An 18,141-nucleotide genomic window follows, 5' to 3' on the forward strand; every position below is an offset into this window, starting at 1 on the left:
TGTTGTGTGAGGAAATAAACACATAATATCATACTAATATGGATATCGGATGCGTGTCGGCAATACCTAACACCTTGCGCGAATTGGGAAAACGATCCCACCATAGTCCTATAGTTATAATAGTATATGAATTTCATTTAAAACTAGAAGTGAGATCATGTGTTATAAATTTAATCTCAACTAGTTTAAGTGCAGTTAACGAGATATAGTTCTATAGTATTTTAATAAAGCTAGTAACATTAATTGTATAATACTTAGATCTCTTAGTCTACAATCAATAGTCCTTTATTTCAACTTCCCTTATTAAAATATCCATACATAGAATTCAACTTTATATTTATATAATTTTGTTATTATTTCGGCATGGTTCATAATTGTCTTAATCTATAAATATATAAATCGGGAGTTTTGGAGATATTTTGGGAAATAAATAGAATTTTGGGGGTATTTAGGAAAATATCCTTTTTAAAATAGATATTATTATTTAAATAAAAACTACTTTTTTTTATTAAATTGTTATTTGAAGTCAGTGGGAAGTTATTTAAAATTAATAGGAGTTAATGGGTGGTTAGTTTCTTTTCAACTCTCTAAATCTTCGGTGTTTTTATTGCTTATGGTGAATGTTTTTATTTTTGCAGATATTGCAGGTCAATTTATTGCCACAAGAGATTAGTTTTCTTCTCTGAAATATCTTTCTATTTATTGTTGATCTAATGATCTCTTTTGGTATATGTTCACAAAAGATTTGCTCAACTTTCTTCTTTTTAAACCATTTATCTGTTTATTGTTGAAAGATTCGCTTAATTTTCTTCTCTCTAAAGTCTAAACTATCTTTCTGTTTATTGTTCATCTACTATTTTTTTCTTTGTCATTTTATTGCAAATGAATTCATGAGCTTAACAGGTTAGGGTTTAGGGTCCTTTCCTGTTGTTTTATGTTTTTAGTTTGATTATTTAATATATTTTTGCTTCTTATCGTGTTACTTTTTCTTTTGGATCCTATCTACAATAGAAGAATGATATTATATCGTATACTAACAATTTAATTGTAATTCCCTCAAGAGAGTGGGCAGAAAATTTTTGCTCAGAAAAAAAAAAACAATTTAATTATACAATTATTCTTCATTTTTAGTTTATTCACATAGGGAATTATTTGGCATCATTGAGAAGAGTATCATCCACACAATTGTCTTCAAACCAGTATTCTGTAGAAGAAAAACTGTCTTATCTTTACGATCTGTAGAATAAAAAATCATCTTCGTGGATGGTGTGTATTTATTGTTGACTGACTAAGTTAGTAAGTTTTAATAATTTTTAGCATGTGTATATATCTATATAGGTTCTGCATTTACGTTTTTTATTGTTTTGATATTAGTTATTTAGAATATTATAAATGACTATTAATATGACTAAATATTTTTGTTTATTAATTATGTAAAACTAAATTTTTTATAATATTATTATAAATTTACTAATTAATATATGCATTGAATTATACTCCACGTTAGTATTTGAAGTATTTAATAATGTGATTTGAATAAATTAATTTCATTTTATTCTTAATAGTGGCTTAGGTTTGCTCATATATTAATAGTAGTATGCAGTATCTATATATTCCATTTGTCAAAATATAATATCCATATCCAACCTCTTTCTCTAAAGAATATTCAGATCCACTTTTATTGATTTTTAATTCCATGCTCTTCCACAAGAGCATAACACCACATCAATGCTCTTCACAAGACCTACTCTTACACTATAAATTCAATTATATGAAATATGTGTATGTGATGGTTGATTTCTAAAGTTGTCTAATTTTTTATTTATTTTTTTGGATCGTACATTTAAATTGCATTACACGTTTATAATTTTTAACCCTTAGAAAATATAGTTATATCTTATTTTAACTAATTAATTCAAAATATGAATTTATTGTGATGAAATTAAATCTATCCGGCATATCGGTTGTATATTCCATGCTATTTTGCTGTATTTTTGTTGATGATTTTGATCTATACATTATTTTTATTAACATGTGTTCGTGATTGATCTTTTGTAGTATAGATCTAAAAGTGATTTAAATGATATGTGATTTGTGTGCAATTTTTAGTTTATAAACTTATTTGGTTATATGAGTTTAGAACTTGAAATAATAATATTGTTTCTCTCATTCGGTATGTGTTATTTTTTTTTCTTTGTTTAATTTTATATTTTTTAATAATTGTTTTTTATTTTATATATTTATGATTTCAGATTTCATACAATGATATTTTTATGAATTTATAAAATCATTTTACAGTATTAAATTTAAATAAAAGAGAATGGGTCGTGCATCGCACGTGGGTGATACTAGTATTTAATAAAATATGAGTGTAATTAATTTGTGAAATATGAGATCTACTTACCATTTATTGTAAAAATAAATCGAGACTTCTAATTGTGGGGTAAATCGGAACTCGTAATTTCAGACGAAGGAATATTATTAAAATCTCGATAACTAATTAGTATCGAATATCTACATGATCATCGCCTTGATTCCTTTCTCAATTGATTGTATCTCTCGATATCAATCATTATTCCAGGAATCCCCTCCAGTTCAACCTAGGATTCATACATGTATAGCAATAAATTTTTAAAAGTTTTTGTTTTCATTGAAAGCTCAGAAAAGATGGGCCAACTAGCTAACCCAATTTATATATTTTGAATGCTCAATTTAATTGACAACCCAAATTAGATGGGCCACCCACAGCCCACTTAGGCTGAATGTCAAGCCCATCGTTTGGATTACTGAGGCCCACTGAATGATTTCTCCCCATCTTTCCTTCGTACTTTTGAAACCATGCAATCTAAAGTAGCACCCCTCATCTGAATTCACAACGATCTCCTTGGCATTCTCGACTATCAAATTGACGACACTCTTTTCGACATTCGTCTCGGCTCTTCTCTTGTATGCTCGTACTTTCCAGATCGGCAACTTCTCCTTGGCTTTTCCCTTCCTGAAAGCATCGGTTTCTTGCTCGACGACATCTCTTCATGCTGCATCCGTGGCAAGGAGATTGATTGAGAGGGATCGAAAAAGGGATTGATTCGGAACACGTGGTTAAACAAAAAAAATAATAAAAATAAATTTGTTTTATATAAATGGTCTTAAATTATTGAGGCTGCATGCACACACAAAGTTCTAGAAAAATAATATTGCAAGTAGTGCTTAAACTTATGGTTTTTGATCAAAAGAACTACACCCTGCTTCAGTTACTTCAAAGGGAAATCAAATTATGTTCAAAAACCAATTCCCAAACATGGGCTGCAAAGCATGTGGGGGCAGTTTCGGGCGAGAGAAGCCGCGGGCGCGTTGCTCGTCCTTGTCCCATACGGTGGAAGAATGGCGGAGATTTCTGAATCTGCCATTCCGTTTCCTCACCGGGCGGACAGTTTGTACAAAATTCAGCATTTAGTAAATTGGTTGGAAGATGATGCTTAGAAGTGAGATAAATACAGAAGTTGGAGTAGGAAGTTCAACAACTACTTGACTCCTTTCGTCTCGAAGTGTCCTAGAGCGTCGTATTTTAACTACAGAGATCTCGACCTTGGAGTCAACAACGTTGTGGGAAACACGAGCTATGCGCAAGCGAGCTTTTGGGGGAAGAGATATTTTAAAGGCAATTTTGATCGGCTGGTTTGGATGAAAATTGTTGTCGATCCTGTGAATTTTTTCAGGGACGAACAGAGCAGTCCGCCGTTGCATGTGATTCACTCGAGAAGAAACAAGTAAAATAACAATTGTAACGCAAATTCGCACTAGTTGACTTATTTTGTAGCCCACCAATCACATTTAGTTAAGTTTAGTAGTGATTTTTTGGGGATCGTCTCAGTTTTGTAACAAAAGTAAAATATTTAATTTTTTTTTTAATTTTATTTATTTACATTTGTTTCATTGTTCTTTTTTAGCTTAACTCATTGAAAACACGTGAGGGAAGTTTAGGGGAAAAAATATTAGAGTAGAATTGGAGGACTAAAGAAGTGGAGAAGAAAGGGGGAAACGATGTACTTGACCAAATCACTTGATTAATTGAAGTAACTTGACAAAAACCGTGTAATCTCATCGAAACACAAATTCTAAAGAAATAATGACTCAACAGTAAACAACTTAATAGAATTTGAACCTCTAACGATAAAACAATCCAAAAGAAAGAGATTCTTAGCAAAAGCATTCAAGACTTGGAATGATGTCATGTATGAAGACACGACACAACCAGAATACCTAACATGACATATTTCTTCATTAACTTCGCTCACCACCCACCACGCCTGTCGTCGTTCAACTTGCACATTTTTTAAATAATATGCATGTCAAAATATACATTTTCATAAAAATATTTGTCATGCTGTCTATCAGTAGCGCGCTTTTCATTTTGTTATGTTCTTCACTTTTATTTATGCAAATACTAGTGTTACATTTCCTCATATCTATACTTTTCTCTCTTTTTTAAATATTACAAAATGTATTTGAAAATGGAAACTTATTTAATTCACCTTCCTTTATTTTTCTGTTTTTTGAACTTATGTATTTTATATATACTTTTTTATATCTTTTTAGTTTTTTTCTATTGCATTTTAAAACAAACCCAATTGACAAAATATCGATTTTTCCTGTATTATTAAAAAGTTGACCCATTTTCTTATGTCTTTATTATTATATATTTATTTTAAACTAGTATCACGCCTGTGCTATGCACCGATTAATATATTTTTAACGCATTAGTATTCAATTTTAAATTAATTAAATAAAATTAGGATTAATATTAACAATAAACAATATGATTAACAATTTTAGTTATATGACAATAAAAAATCTATACAAATGAATATTGAAGCATAATAAATTTGAAACAAATCACATACTATAATGTTTAAATAGGAAGATAAAAATCTATCACAATAAAGAATTAAACACAATGGATAATTACTCATTATTTTTAAAACTTCTTTACACACTACATTAACTTTAAAATTAAAATCAATCTCATCATTATAAACTAAAGACAATTTTCACTCTCCAACATAACGCATAGGTAAAATAACTCATTTGCCACCACATTAGTCTAAATAAAAATAGCTAAAAGATAAAACAAAAATTCTGTTACTAATTATTCTTCTTATTACAACTCCACTTCACCTTCTTAACTATGATATACACCGGTTGCACTCATCTAATAGTTTCAATTGCATCACTTTTTATCAATTTATAACAATTACATCAAGTACTGCAAACATGTAGATGTAGAAGAAAATTGTCAGGGAATCAAGACCAAGTTTGAGTCACTCATTTTAATGCTACCTATCCACCATTATGCCATTGAAAAACCATAAATCACTACAGCATAAAAGGAAAACTAAGCTGATTTCCCAATACGTAATACTCCCTCCGTCCCGGCTAAGATGACACATTGCTTAGCCGGCACGGGATTTTAGAAGTTATTGGTTAAAGTGTTTAATTGGAGAGAGAGAATGTGTGTCTAAGTATTAAAGTAGAGAGATAAAGAAAGATGAATATTTTAATAGGAGTGAGAAAAAATGGTTGAGTGTATTAATTGGAGAGATAAAGTTACCAAAAAAGGAAATGTGTCATCTTAGTTGGGACAAACTAAAAAGGAAAACGTGTCATCTTAAGCGAGACGGAGGGAGTAGTTCCAAACCTGGTTGTAGTCTTCTATCACGTCCAAATCGAGTGCACCTGAGTTACAAATCAGAATAAAAACCTTTGGAAGCAGTCTTCCATAAGCTTGCTATGATCATATGGAATAGGAAAATGTACATATTCCACATGACTTAGGAGCATCAAAAAATATGTCATACCATTCTTTAGTTTTAGTAGGGATTCCCAAGGTCGGAGAGAGGTAATGAAAAACTCATAAAGGACAAAAGATTGCACACTTCTTATGCACTATACATAATTTATAAATGGTCCATTTACTTTACATACTCCCTCCGCCCCGGATAATTCGGGTCACTTTGACCGGGCACGGGTTTTAAGAATTGTAATGAAAGTGGGTTGAAAAAGTTAGTGGAATGTGGGTCCTACCTTTATATATTAGTTTTATAATAAAATGTGAGTAGGAATGAGTTAGTGGAATATGAGGTCCATTACCAAAAATAGTAAAAGTGAAATGGGACAAATTTTGTGGGACGGACCGAAATGGAAAACTGGGACGAATTATCCGGGACGGAGGGAGTAATTGATAAGATACTTAATCCAATACTTTAACTTGAAAGATAGAAATAATCAAAGGCCTTGACATATCGCCAAGTTCCAATACATCTTATTAAACAATTGATTAGCCTATACCACTTTTATCTATCTAAATTAACACTACTACTAATCAAGATTAAACACCACAATGCGTTATAATTGGGTTGGACTTTTTTCTAATCGATTGGACAATTGGCCCAATTTTTTTTCGATCGGTTAGTCCACTTGGTCCAAATTTTTAAGTCCAGATATACTGCTGGATCAGTCAAATTTGACCCACAGTCGGCGACCTGCTTTGATACCATGATAGAAATCCATGGGTTCCATCCTAAAACCAATTGGTGATAGGAGGAGGGCCCATGAGACTTATATACTAGTTTCAGTTTTCTCTTGATATCGATATGGGACAGTTATATGTTACTCCCTCCGTCCCGCTTAAGATGACGCGTTTTCCTTTTAAGTTTGTCCCAACCAAGATGACACATTTCCTTATTTGGAAACTTTCTCTCTCTAATTAATACACTCAACCACTTTTTCTCACCCCTATTAAAATATTCACCTTTCTTTCTCTCTCTATTTTAATACTTCTACCCACCTTTTCTCTCTTCAATTAAACACATTAACCAATTACTCCTAAAACCCCGTGCCGGCTAAGGAATGTGTCATCTTAGCCGGGACGGAGGGAGTATATTTTTAGTTTCAATTGCCAACAATGTTCTTCTCTATTGCTGTTGCATTCACACATAGCATCTGCTTATATTCTTCGTTGCCAAAATCTGCCATTGCTTTAGACTTCTTCTCCCACAGATTCCACACGACTACATGGAAAAACCATTTCTTTGTATTAGGCCACAAACCGGAGGTTGTTGGCATTCATGGAAAAAAGATAACGGATACATACCCATATCAGAGGCAGCCCCTCCTTTCTGATAACATATGTTCAATTTACCACAATTCAAACTACCTTGAAAACATGCATCCTATTAAATCCCTAATCTCAATAATTAAACCGCTATTTCAATAGAAAATATAATTTTAAAGCTGAAAGCACATACGCAGAGCAAAAAGGAATTTCTACGGGGTTTTTCTAAAGCAAAACATGTTCTCCATATAGCATTTCAATTATAGATTTATGGGAATGACCTCAAGTTTGACGGGATCATAAGTAGTTCCATCCACCACTCCACTAATTCTAGAACTGCTCCCATGATTCCGTGAAGTATCCCACATATCTGATAAAATATATTCTTTTTCATTAATAATTTTTTTTTTTCATCAATATTACAAAAATTTTATAATGGCAATCTTGTGAATATTCCCAAAACTCACCTTTTATATATTGTATAGTTATTCAAATGGATTTTATTCTCTTCGTTTTTATCTTTTCTTCTGATGCACATCTTCATGTTTTTAACTCTTCTCACAATTTCCGAATCATCTTCTCACAAGAGTCGCATTCATATCTCTCTCTAATTCTGAACTCTTCTCACAATTTCCGAATCAAGAGACACCAAACTCTGGTCTCCTTCGACTTCACCGCAACACCGCCCCTCCGTCGCCGTCGGTTGCGGAAACTCCAGAGGTTCATCGCCGCCTCAACTTGCCGCCGCTGTCACCATCCAGCAGCCCATTCACGCCAGGTAATTTCTCCTCTCTCTCCCTTTAAAATACTTTACTGTTTTTTAATTCCTATCCATCAAAATTAGATTTTTATCTATACATGCTAAATATTCTATGAAGTGAGTTCCATTTTCTAATACTAATACTTTAATTAATTTTCTTATATATCTCTTTTTTATTTTACAAATTTTTCATTAAAATTAGTGATATTAAGATTAGTTTGTAAACATATTTAGTATTATTAACCCATAATATAACTATAATAATTTAATGCTCTCTTCATCCAAAAAAAAATATAACAGTTTTATTATTTTAAATTATCTACTAAAATTAGATCAATTTTTGCAAATTTAAACATTTAAATATGACTACTAATTAATAATGTAGATCGTAAACTCCATTACTACTTCTTTTTTAGAATTTTTTATCCACCCTTTCTTCCCAATTGGATATTAAAACTTGTGTTACAATCATGTCTATTTTTAAGTAGATGAAAGTAGTATATAATTATTAATCAAATTCTTATCTAGTATTTTTAGTAAGAAATTTAGTAAATATAGTTATTGTACTATTGTTAACAGAAAATGATATCCGTCTCCTAATATTTTTTTTTCTCAAAAATAGAAAGTTTTTAATTTTAAGAATTAAAATAAAAATAGTTACTATTTTTAAAAAAGATGAAGATTTTATATTAATTTGTTAGTCAAACCTCAACTACTTAGTAAATATTACTAAAACAAAAAAGTTGTCTGCAAGAATTGAAATATAAGAAAAAGAAAAAGAAAAGCATATTAGAATGAGTGGAATGATTTCATTACCTTTACTCTGTCGGCAAGAAATGAAGTATATGAAAAAGAAAAGCATATTAGAATGAATGGAATCATTTCATTACATTCACTAATACTTTAATTAATTTTTTATATATCTCTTCATATTTTACAAATTTCACTTTAAAATTAGTATGATTAAGATTATTTTTGAAACATAACTAGTATTATTATCCCACAATATAACTACAATAATTTAATACCGTCTTCATAAAAAAAATGTACTATAATAGTTTTATAATTTTGAATAATCTACTAAAATAAAATCAATTTCTAAATATAAAAAATTTAAAACATTTAAATATGACTTCTAATAATGTAGATAGTAAACTCTATTACTACTTCTTTTCTAGAATTTTTTTTAAACATATCCTGTGTTACAATCATGTCTATTTTTATTGGCGAAGGTACTCCCTCCGTCCCAAGGTATTAGACCAACTTTCCTTTTTGGGATGTCCCAACATATTAGACTCATTTCCTTTTTTAGCAAAAAGCATCTATCTTATTTTATTCTCCACCTACTTTTTTTTCTCTTCTCTCCCCTACTTTTTCCCTCTCTCATACTTTACTCTCTCCACTTTAACTATTTAAATATCAATTCCTTAAATCATGTGCCCAAAAGAAGTGAGTCTAATACTCCGGGACGGAGGGAGTAGTATATAATTATTAATCAAACTCTGATCTGGTATTTTTAATAAGAAATTTAGTAAATATAGTTATTGTAGTATTCTTAACAGAAAATGATATCCGTCTTATAATATATTTCTCTTAAAATAAAAAAAAATTAATTTTAAGAATTAAAGTGAAAATAGTTGCTATTTTTAAATTACGGAGGTTTTATGTATATTTGATAGTCAAACCACAACTACTAGGAGTAGTAAATATTACTCCCTCCTTTCCATAATACATGTCACACATTCCTTTCTAGTTTGTCCCATAAAAGATGTCATATTTTCATTTTTGAAAAATGTTCTCGCTCATATAAATATAAAAATTATATTTTCTCTGTTTATGAGACACACAAAACAAAACCTTCTAAAATTACATACCTTTCCTCAAGTGTGACATCTTTTGTGGACCATTGCTCTCTTTTTCTGTCTCTTCACCAATTATTCATTTGCATTCCTAAACCATAACCCTTCTCTTTGAAACAGTTCTCAGCACAAAGAATGGAAGAAGCTGCCGCCGCTGCCTTGCTTCAAGTTCTATTTCAAAAGCTCATCGAGTATGCCAGGGATCAGGTCTCTTTTGTTCGAGGTTTCAGAAATGAAGCAGAACAGTTGACTGAAAATCTGGACATGATCCAGAAATTCTTGAGTGATTCAGAGAGGGGCTCCATCGCTGGTGAGGCTGTCAAGAAGTGGCTCACAGATCTCGGAAATGGGGGGTTCGATGCTGACAATGTTTTGGATGAAATCAAATATCATCAACTCTCCAAACAAAGCAAGGCTATGATTGCCAACAAACCAATGAAACAAAAGGTATTGTCATGCTTCTCATTCTGTCTTCGTATTTCACGTGCTCGAAGTATGGCTCTTAGAATCCAACAAATCAATGGGGATTTGGGGGTCATTAACAAAAGGGCTGCCGATCTTGGCCTCGTCGGGAGACTTGCTGCTGCTGTGCCCACTTTGCCTGATGTTGCTCGTGAAACTGACTCGTTCTCTCTTGATCCTATTTTTATTGGAAGAGATGAGATGATGTCAGAAATAGTTGAACAGCTTACTGCTTGTATCACAACTGATGAACCTATTTCTATCCTTGCCATTGTGGGAATGGGAGGATTGGGAAAGACAACTTTGACTAGGGAAGTCTTCCATTTTATCAAAGAAAAGAATCTGTTTGGATCACATATTTGGGTGCATGTTTCTCAAAATTTTGATCCACTCGGGGATAAGGAAGGTGTTTTGAAAAAACTTGATGGTGCTTTAAAAGATAAATCGCATCTTCTTATTCTTGATGATATTTGGAATGAAAGTGTTCTCACATGGGAAGAATTTTTTCATCCCTTGTTGCGCGTTAGTTCTATGAAGGGTAATGCGATTGTTGTTACCACCAGAAGTATGGACGTCGCTTCAATTATGAAACCATTTCATACACATGAGCTGCAAATTTTATCAAATGAAGATTGTTGGTCAATTATCAAAGAAAAAACTTTTGGAAAAGAGAATGTTCCTTCAGAACTTGAGGCCTCTGGAACAAAGATTGCAGAAAAATGTAAAGGTTTGCCATTAGCTGCCAGCGTAGTTGGTGGAGTACTACTGTGTGATAAATCTGAAGAAAAATGGCACTCGATCAAAGAGAATTGGCTTTCACGATATGAAGGAAATGATATCGCACAGATATTGAAGTTTAGTTTTGATAATTTGCCTCTGCCGTCACTCAAAAAGTGTTTTGCATATTGTTCGATTTTTCCTAAAGGTTACAAAATTAGAACACGGGATCTGATCGAGTATTGGATGGGCGAAGGATTTCTTGAAGCTGATAGAAGCAGTGACATGGAATCTATGGGAGAAAAATTTATCTATGTTCTTCTACGCAACTCTTTCCTGCAAATTGCGGAAAGAGATTTTTATGGAAATGTGAAAAGTTGTGTGATGCATGATCTTCTGCATGATCTCGAAGATTCTGTTTTAAGAGGTTCTTTTAAGGAAGAAGTAATTACCCGAGTTCGATACATGTTTCTCGAAGAAGATTCAATTGTTGATCTAAAAAAAAATGCAAAATATTTACGCATCCATGGATGACATCAATAGTAACATGTTCTCAAACTTCGAATCTCTTCATGTTTTATATTTTGGAAATTGGGATGTTGAAGAGTTGTCAAGTGAAATCAAGAAGTTGATACATTTGAGGGTTCTTGATATTGAACAGACATCTATTGAATATCTTCCGGATTGGATTGGTGAACTCTTTCACTTGCAGACATTGAGAGCGTGTAACGATCGTTTAAAGCAACTTCCAAGTACTTTGAAGAACTTGAGAAACTTAAGGCATCTTTATATTGAGGAAGATGTAGAGTTGTTTGCCGAGATTGGTCTGTTAACTTCTCTCAGGACCCTAAAGTTTTTTAGAGTGGGCAACAAGAATGGCTACAAAATTGCAGAGCTCGGAAGTTTGAATTGTCTCAAAGGAGAACTGCAAATTGATAACCTTGAAAGGGTTTGTAACAAGGAAGAAGCTCAAAAAGCAGATCTATCTAACAAGCTAAAATTATTGAAGTTAAATTTGGGATGGAAGATTGGTAGAGAAGGTGAAACTACAAATGATGAGAATGTGTTGGAAGGCCTCCAACCTCACTCTCGTCTGGAGAAGTTGGGGATTTCTGGATTTGGAGGTAGAAACTTTCCATCATGGACTCGAAATATGGGAGTTGATAATGTAGGCCAAGGTTCTAGGCTACCACTTAACAAGTTGGTTAAGATAACACTCTCCCACTGCTCAGAATGTGAAGAAATCCCAATGTTTGGGCAGTTGCCAAATCTCAAGTGTCTTGTGTTGTACAAATTGAGGAATGTGAAGTCCATAAATTCTTCATTCTATGGAGCAGTGAATGATGAGACACGTACTGTTTTCCCAGTACTAGAAGAGCTTGTGTTAAATAGCTTGCCTAAGCTCATAGTGTTGAAGGGAATAGAATCAGTGGATGCAAGTGCTGTCAATGTATTTCCTCACCTTCAAGACTTGATGATCCAGAATTGCGGTGTGTTGAAGAGTTTTCCTACCCATTTCTGGTCGTTCCTCAAACAATTGAATTTTCGTTATATTGACAGCTATAAGCCTTTGGAAGACATATTTCGATTGGAATTAACGTTGCTAACAAAGCTTTTTATAGTTGGAATACGTGATGTAGAAAGTCTCCCAGATTGGCTTTTCTTTAGTAATCCCAATCTCTCAAAGTTGAATATATTGCAGTGTTCCAATTTGAGAGAAATACCAAATGGTCTAGGCACCCTCAATACTTTGAAAGAGTTTCGCATAAAGGATTGCCCAAATCTGAAACGGATTGGAGATCTTTGCGTACAACAATCACAAGAAAGTCTCAGATCCCTTACTACTTTGAAGATCAGTATGTGCGAGGCTTTGCTGTATTTGCCATGTGATATGCTAGGTTCCTCACTCAAGAAGTTATCGTTGGAGGATTTAAGTAGCCTAGAGAATCTACCCGAAATAATTGCCCGTCTCCCAAAATCCCCCCGTCTAGCACGTTTGAAAATTACTAATGTTCCTCAGTTCATGACCACTTGTTTTGTTGAGATTCCGCCTCGTTTTAGTAGCTTGGCATGGTTAAGAATAGATGCTAGTGTGGGGGGATTAATGGAGACTGTTAATGGCATATTGCAAGGATGCAGCTGTCTTAACAAGTTAGAATTGAAGGGGATGGAAAGTTGGGAAAATCTGCCGGAATCTATTCAACATCTCACTACTCTTTCTGAGTTAAAGCTGGAGAATTTTGGAATGGAAGAGTTACCTGAATGGTTGGGGAACTTGTCATCTCTAATGGAGTTGCATATACATAATTGTATGAAGTTAAGGCGTCTACCCTCTGCGGATGCAATGCGGCGCCTCACTGAATTATACTCCTTAAATATTGAGGGATGCCCGGAAATATGTCTTGAAGAAGCAAGTGATGCAGCTGATTCTCAATGGCCCACCATTTCGCATATCCCCTTCATCTATATTGATGGACGCGGAATCGGTGAGTTTTAATATCTTTTCTTGGTTTGTATTTTATACAGGAATATTGGTCTCTAAAACCACAGACTTTGACCAAATTTTGATATTTCTCAAGAACTTTAAAATTGGTATTAAATATCCCAACTTAACATTTTGTTTGTTATTTCCCAATCCAACCCAAACAAGATATTTTCGGCGAAAAACATATTCTATGTGGGTAATTTATAATATATTTTAGAGGAAATGTCAATTTTGGTCAAAAACATATGACCAAAACACGAATTTGATCCAAAACATTCACTTTTTGAAAAACAGGTCCATAAAAAATGAAAATGTTAACGAAGTTGTCCTTTTTTTTACGGTTCCGTCAAAAAACTAACGGTCAACGCTAATTGCACAGTGGCATGACCGTTAGTTTTTTGACGGAACCATAAAAAAAGGACCACTCCGATAAGGATTTTATTTGTTATGGACCTGTTTTTCAAAAAGTGAATGTTTTGGACTAAATTCGTATTATAGCCATATGTTTATGACCATGATTGACATTTACTCTATATTTTATCACTTTTTAAGTTAGTGGCATGTAGGATAAAAGATGCAAATAAGTTAGTTGGATATGGTGATTTTACCTACTCTTATAAATAACAGACAATATAAAGTTTCAATTTAATTGCTACTAGTTTGGAGCTAGTTTTATTTAGTAGATCAACTTACAAAGTTAAGTTGCACACACTTAATCCCAAAATGATTAATCTGACACTACTTTGTTACTATCTTTTTTGTGTTTTATATAGGTAATGATAGTGATTGTGATAGTGATAGTCATGAAGAGGAAAGCAGAAGGAAAGGTTCGTGTTTGAGTTCGAGTTATTGCTTCTAAAGAGTGAGGAGGTGAAGGAGTGTGGAGTGTGTGCCCATAACTTTTCTCCAACTTGATGTCAACATTCTTCAAGTTCCCACTGGTAAGATTCATTTCACCAACAACCTCCTATTCTTTGATTGTTATATAGTATGATTGTAGAGAGTGTGGATATATAGAGATATATGTAGTCATGCGTTAGCACTAGGATTTTTCGTTGGACTTCGCTAGGTTGTGTTCTTGTTGTGGTGGTGTTGTTGTTGGTTGGAGCCTTTAATGTATCAAAAAATATAATCATAAAATATTTGATTAAGAAAACATCTCTAATTCTAGTCATGTTATTACATATGTTTTCCTCTACCTCTTCACACCGTAAATTGCAAATTTAAATTTCTCAACAGGTTTGGCAATTGTCTGCGCCGTGTGTCTTTCTCATGCCACAATGTGGTGGCAGAAGAAGATGAAGCAAAGACTTGTGTTAGGCAACGTTCGAATTTGCTTACCAACAAACTTTTACGGCTGTACTCATTTTATCCTTGTTTGTTGCATGAAACTTGTAAAATGTAAGGTATTTTAAGATGTTTGGATTGGTTTTGTTGTTGTAATTTATGAATAAAGATCCTATGTTTTGTAGGTATCTTGTTACGACTTTTCTCCGTGGTCTCCCTATCTTAGCTCGTAACACACAAATCCACCGATACTTCGGGATAAAACGCAATCAACAACACAATGAATGATCAAATGATAGGAATGTATTGATAGAGAAACAATCCAAACGATTACAATGATTTGAATGAAAGGAAACGCTCTAGATCCACAATCTAAGCTCGGCAACAACACAAAAACACACGAAAAGAAAAGGCAATGGCTCTCTGTTTTATACTCTGTTCTTAGCTCGGTTAGTCACACATTCCTCGCCGCTTTCCACGTCACCTTCTTCTTCACATGCAAGCACGCCCTTTCCGATCTTGTCCAATATCTGATATGGACCAAACTACTTCGGCTCAAACTTGTGGTGTTTACCTCTTATAGATTTCTGCCTGTTATCTTGTAGCTTCAACCATACCCACTCTCCAATATCAAAATCCTTATCACTTCGATGATGGTCTGCTTGCTTCTTCATCATATCAGCTGCTTTCTGAATATTTCCCTTGAGTATAGTGATCATTTCTTCTGTGTCTCAAAGCTAAATCAACCGCTTCCACATTAGAATCCCCTGGAAAATAAGGAACATGTAGAGGAGGTGCATATCCATATAAAGCTTCAAAAGGGGTCATCTTAATGCTTGAATGATAGGTGGTATTATACCAATATTCAGCTAAGCCCAGCCATCTAGACCAAGTATGTGGTTTCTCCCCCATTGCACACCTCAGATAGCATTGCAAGCATCTATTAACTACCTCAGATTGGCCATCAGTGGATGGTAGGCAGTGGAATAGAGTAGCTCAACTCCCAGCAAAGTTAAGAACTCCTTCCAAAAATTTCCCACAAAAATTGGCCCTCTATCACTTACCACCTTAATTGGCATGCCATGTAGTTTAAAAACTGAGTCCAACAACACCTCAGCTACTTCCTCAGCTACTTTCTTAGCTGTAAAAGGGTGAGATAAGGCCATAAAGTGGGCATATTTACTGAGCCTGTCCACTACAACTTATATGGTGTCATACCCCTGTGAATTTGGCAAAGCTTCAATAAAATCCATGGTTAAATCTGTAAAAAGAGCAGCAGGCATTGGCAAAGGCTGTAATAGACCAGATGGAGGAGAGTTACCTGGTTTGTATTTCTGGCATGCAACACAAACTCTCACATATTCTCTGACCTCTTTCCTCAGCTTAGGCCAGTAGAGAAGGGCTGATATTCTCTTGTACTCAATACTCCAGAGTGACCAGCGAGAGCAGACTCATGAAACCTATACATATATAAAAGGCGAGTTTTGCCCTTAATTGCAAATATTTATAAGTTTTAGATTGTTTACTAAAATTTAGATATTTTGGTTGACCAATAAAAAATTAATTCAATTTATAAATATGGCTGTTACAAATTTAATCAACAATTATAAAAATTATTTGAATCAAAATTCATCTATTTATATGTTGGTGTTCTTAATAAAGTTTTATAAATTTTTGGTTTGGAAGTGTTCTTAATAAAGTTTTATAAATTTTTGGCCGTTATAAATTTTTAACAACTGTAATTTAATCTTAATATTTCAATAATAAGCACTACATATTGATTAGCCATGGAATTGGGGTTACACGGATTAAAAGATTTGTAACTTTGTAACCGCCTCGTTATTACACATTATTAGGAATTGTATTAATAATATATATATGTGTCATTCACTATCTTATTACTCACTTTCTCATTACCTTCACCTATAATCTATTACATCACTGAGTTTCCTACAAAATGAATTTGTTTCCAATATGATTCTTGCTTTTTATTATTAGTATCTTTTTATATTTCTCCATTTTACACATTCTTTAAGTGTAATTATTATGTTACTGATATTTGTTGTTATGTTCTTACCAGAGAGGATAGTTGAAACCATGGAAATGGAATTTCTCTATTAGCAATTTACCATAACTTTATCAATCAAAGGTCCAAATTTGGTTTTGAAATTGGTAAGTAATTTAGGAAATTTTATAATGCAAATGATAAGTTGTGTTCGCATTATTCACGAATGAAAATATTTTTCGAAATTGCAATATGGGGGTATATAGTTGACTATGTTTGAAGTTCTTATCTACATATGAGAGCAAACTGGCATGACTGAGAAGATGGTGTCGACGCAAATGAAAGTGTTGGAAACGATAAGCGGCAAAGATGAAAGCTATTGGAGATAGATGAGGGCCCATGGGCGATGGGGCATAGTGGCATGAGCATAAATGATTTTGGATTCTATTTTTTTATTGAAATTTTCATTTCTTGGTTGCATTTTGATCTATTATTTTTTATTAATCGATTTTCTATTAGTGAAATTATTGAATGTTATATGATGAGTAATTAAATGGATTGATGAACACTGTAATTAATTCCAACATAAGTATTAAATTAAAATTTGAACATTATTAAAAAAATCCACAAGACAATACAGAAAGTTATTTTGATTTTTCAACATTACCAAAAATTATTAGTAACATAATCAAAATTGTTTCTTAATTAAATATCATTGGTTTATATTGTTAGTGATTAAACACTCAATATAATTTTATTTTTTATCATAATTTATTTAATTTATATTTTCAATTTTATATGAGAAAATTCAATAGGTCGTGCAACGCACGGGGTTCATACTAGTATAGATAATATCTGAGCTTTTAATATCAAATCATTACCCACCACCAGTTTTCCCTTCCTTCTCAACTCTCCTTTGCTCCAACTAAATTTTGGATGTGAGTTCTCATCTTGCTGTTTCTCCTCGAGTAGCTTCTGTACTTGAGGATCCTTCTTCCATGACTCCTTGATTTTAGCAATCAATTCCAAGGAAATTACATATGAAGTTAGTTGACAAACACGGTGTAATACCCGCTTTTTTTATAATTTTTTTACGTTGAGATTTTTGTTTTTAAATTGAGCGAGTGATAGACCTTGAGGAAAATACCGTCTTTGTTTTGATTGGCTGCGAATGGAAATATGAATGCTTGAATTGTTGTTGGTTAATCGTGTGGTGAAAGTAGTTGACGAGATTGACGTGAGGTTCGTCGATGGGAAAATTGGGCGTTCGTTTACGAGTACTTGGGATAACACCAAAGTACTAAAATAATGAAACACAATAATTTAATTAATATACTAGAATCATATATATTTTTGGGCCTATCACTTTTGTCTATTATTATTCTCTCCTACGACATTTATCTTAATTCAATTGGGATACTTCAATATAGCCATTTATTCATAATCCCTATTTAA

At 33.0% G+C, this 18,141-nt stretch overlaps 2 protein-coding genes across 2 annotated transcripts; both read left to right on the forward strand.

Moving 5' to 3' along the window:
* Positions 1-7,650: 7,650 nt before the first annotated feature.
* LOC125216691 (putative disease resistance protein RGA4) lies at positions 7,651-14,882 on the forward strand. Its single transcript, XM_048118454.1, has 4 exons — positions 7,651-7,889; positions 9,851-13,395; positions 14,168-14,335; positions 14,634-14,882. The coding sequence occupies exons 2-3, from the start codon at positions 11,415-11,417 to the stop codon at positions 14,251-14,253; spliced, it is 2,067 nt and encodes a 688-aa protein (XP_047974411.1). The 5' UTR covers positions 7,651-7,889; positions 9,851-11,414; the 3' UTR covers positions 14,254-14,335; positions 14,634-14,882.
* On the forward strand, positions 9,866-11,333 carry LOC125188809 (disease resistance protein RGA2-like). Its single transcript, XM_048085868.1, has 2 exons — positions 9,866-11,224; positions 11,322-11,333. Exons 1-2 carry the CDS (start codon positions 9,866-9,868, stop codon positions 11,331-11,333), a joined length of 1,371 nt encoding a protein of 456 aa, XP_047941825.1.
* Positions 14,883-18,141: the final 3,259 nt, after the last annotated feature.

The sequence above is a fragment of the Salvia hispanica genome, chromosome 1, assembly GCF_023119035.1.
Source record: "Salvia hispanica cultivar TCC Black 2014 chromosome 1, UniMelb_Shisp_WGS_1.0, whole genome shotgun sequence".
NCBI lineage: Eukaryota > Viridiplantae > Streptophyta > Magnoliopsida > Lamiales > Lamiaceae > Salvia > Salvia hispanica.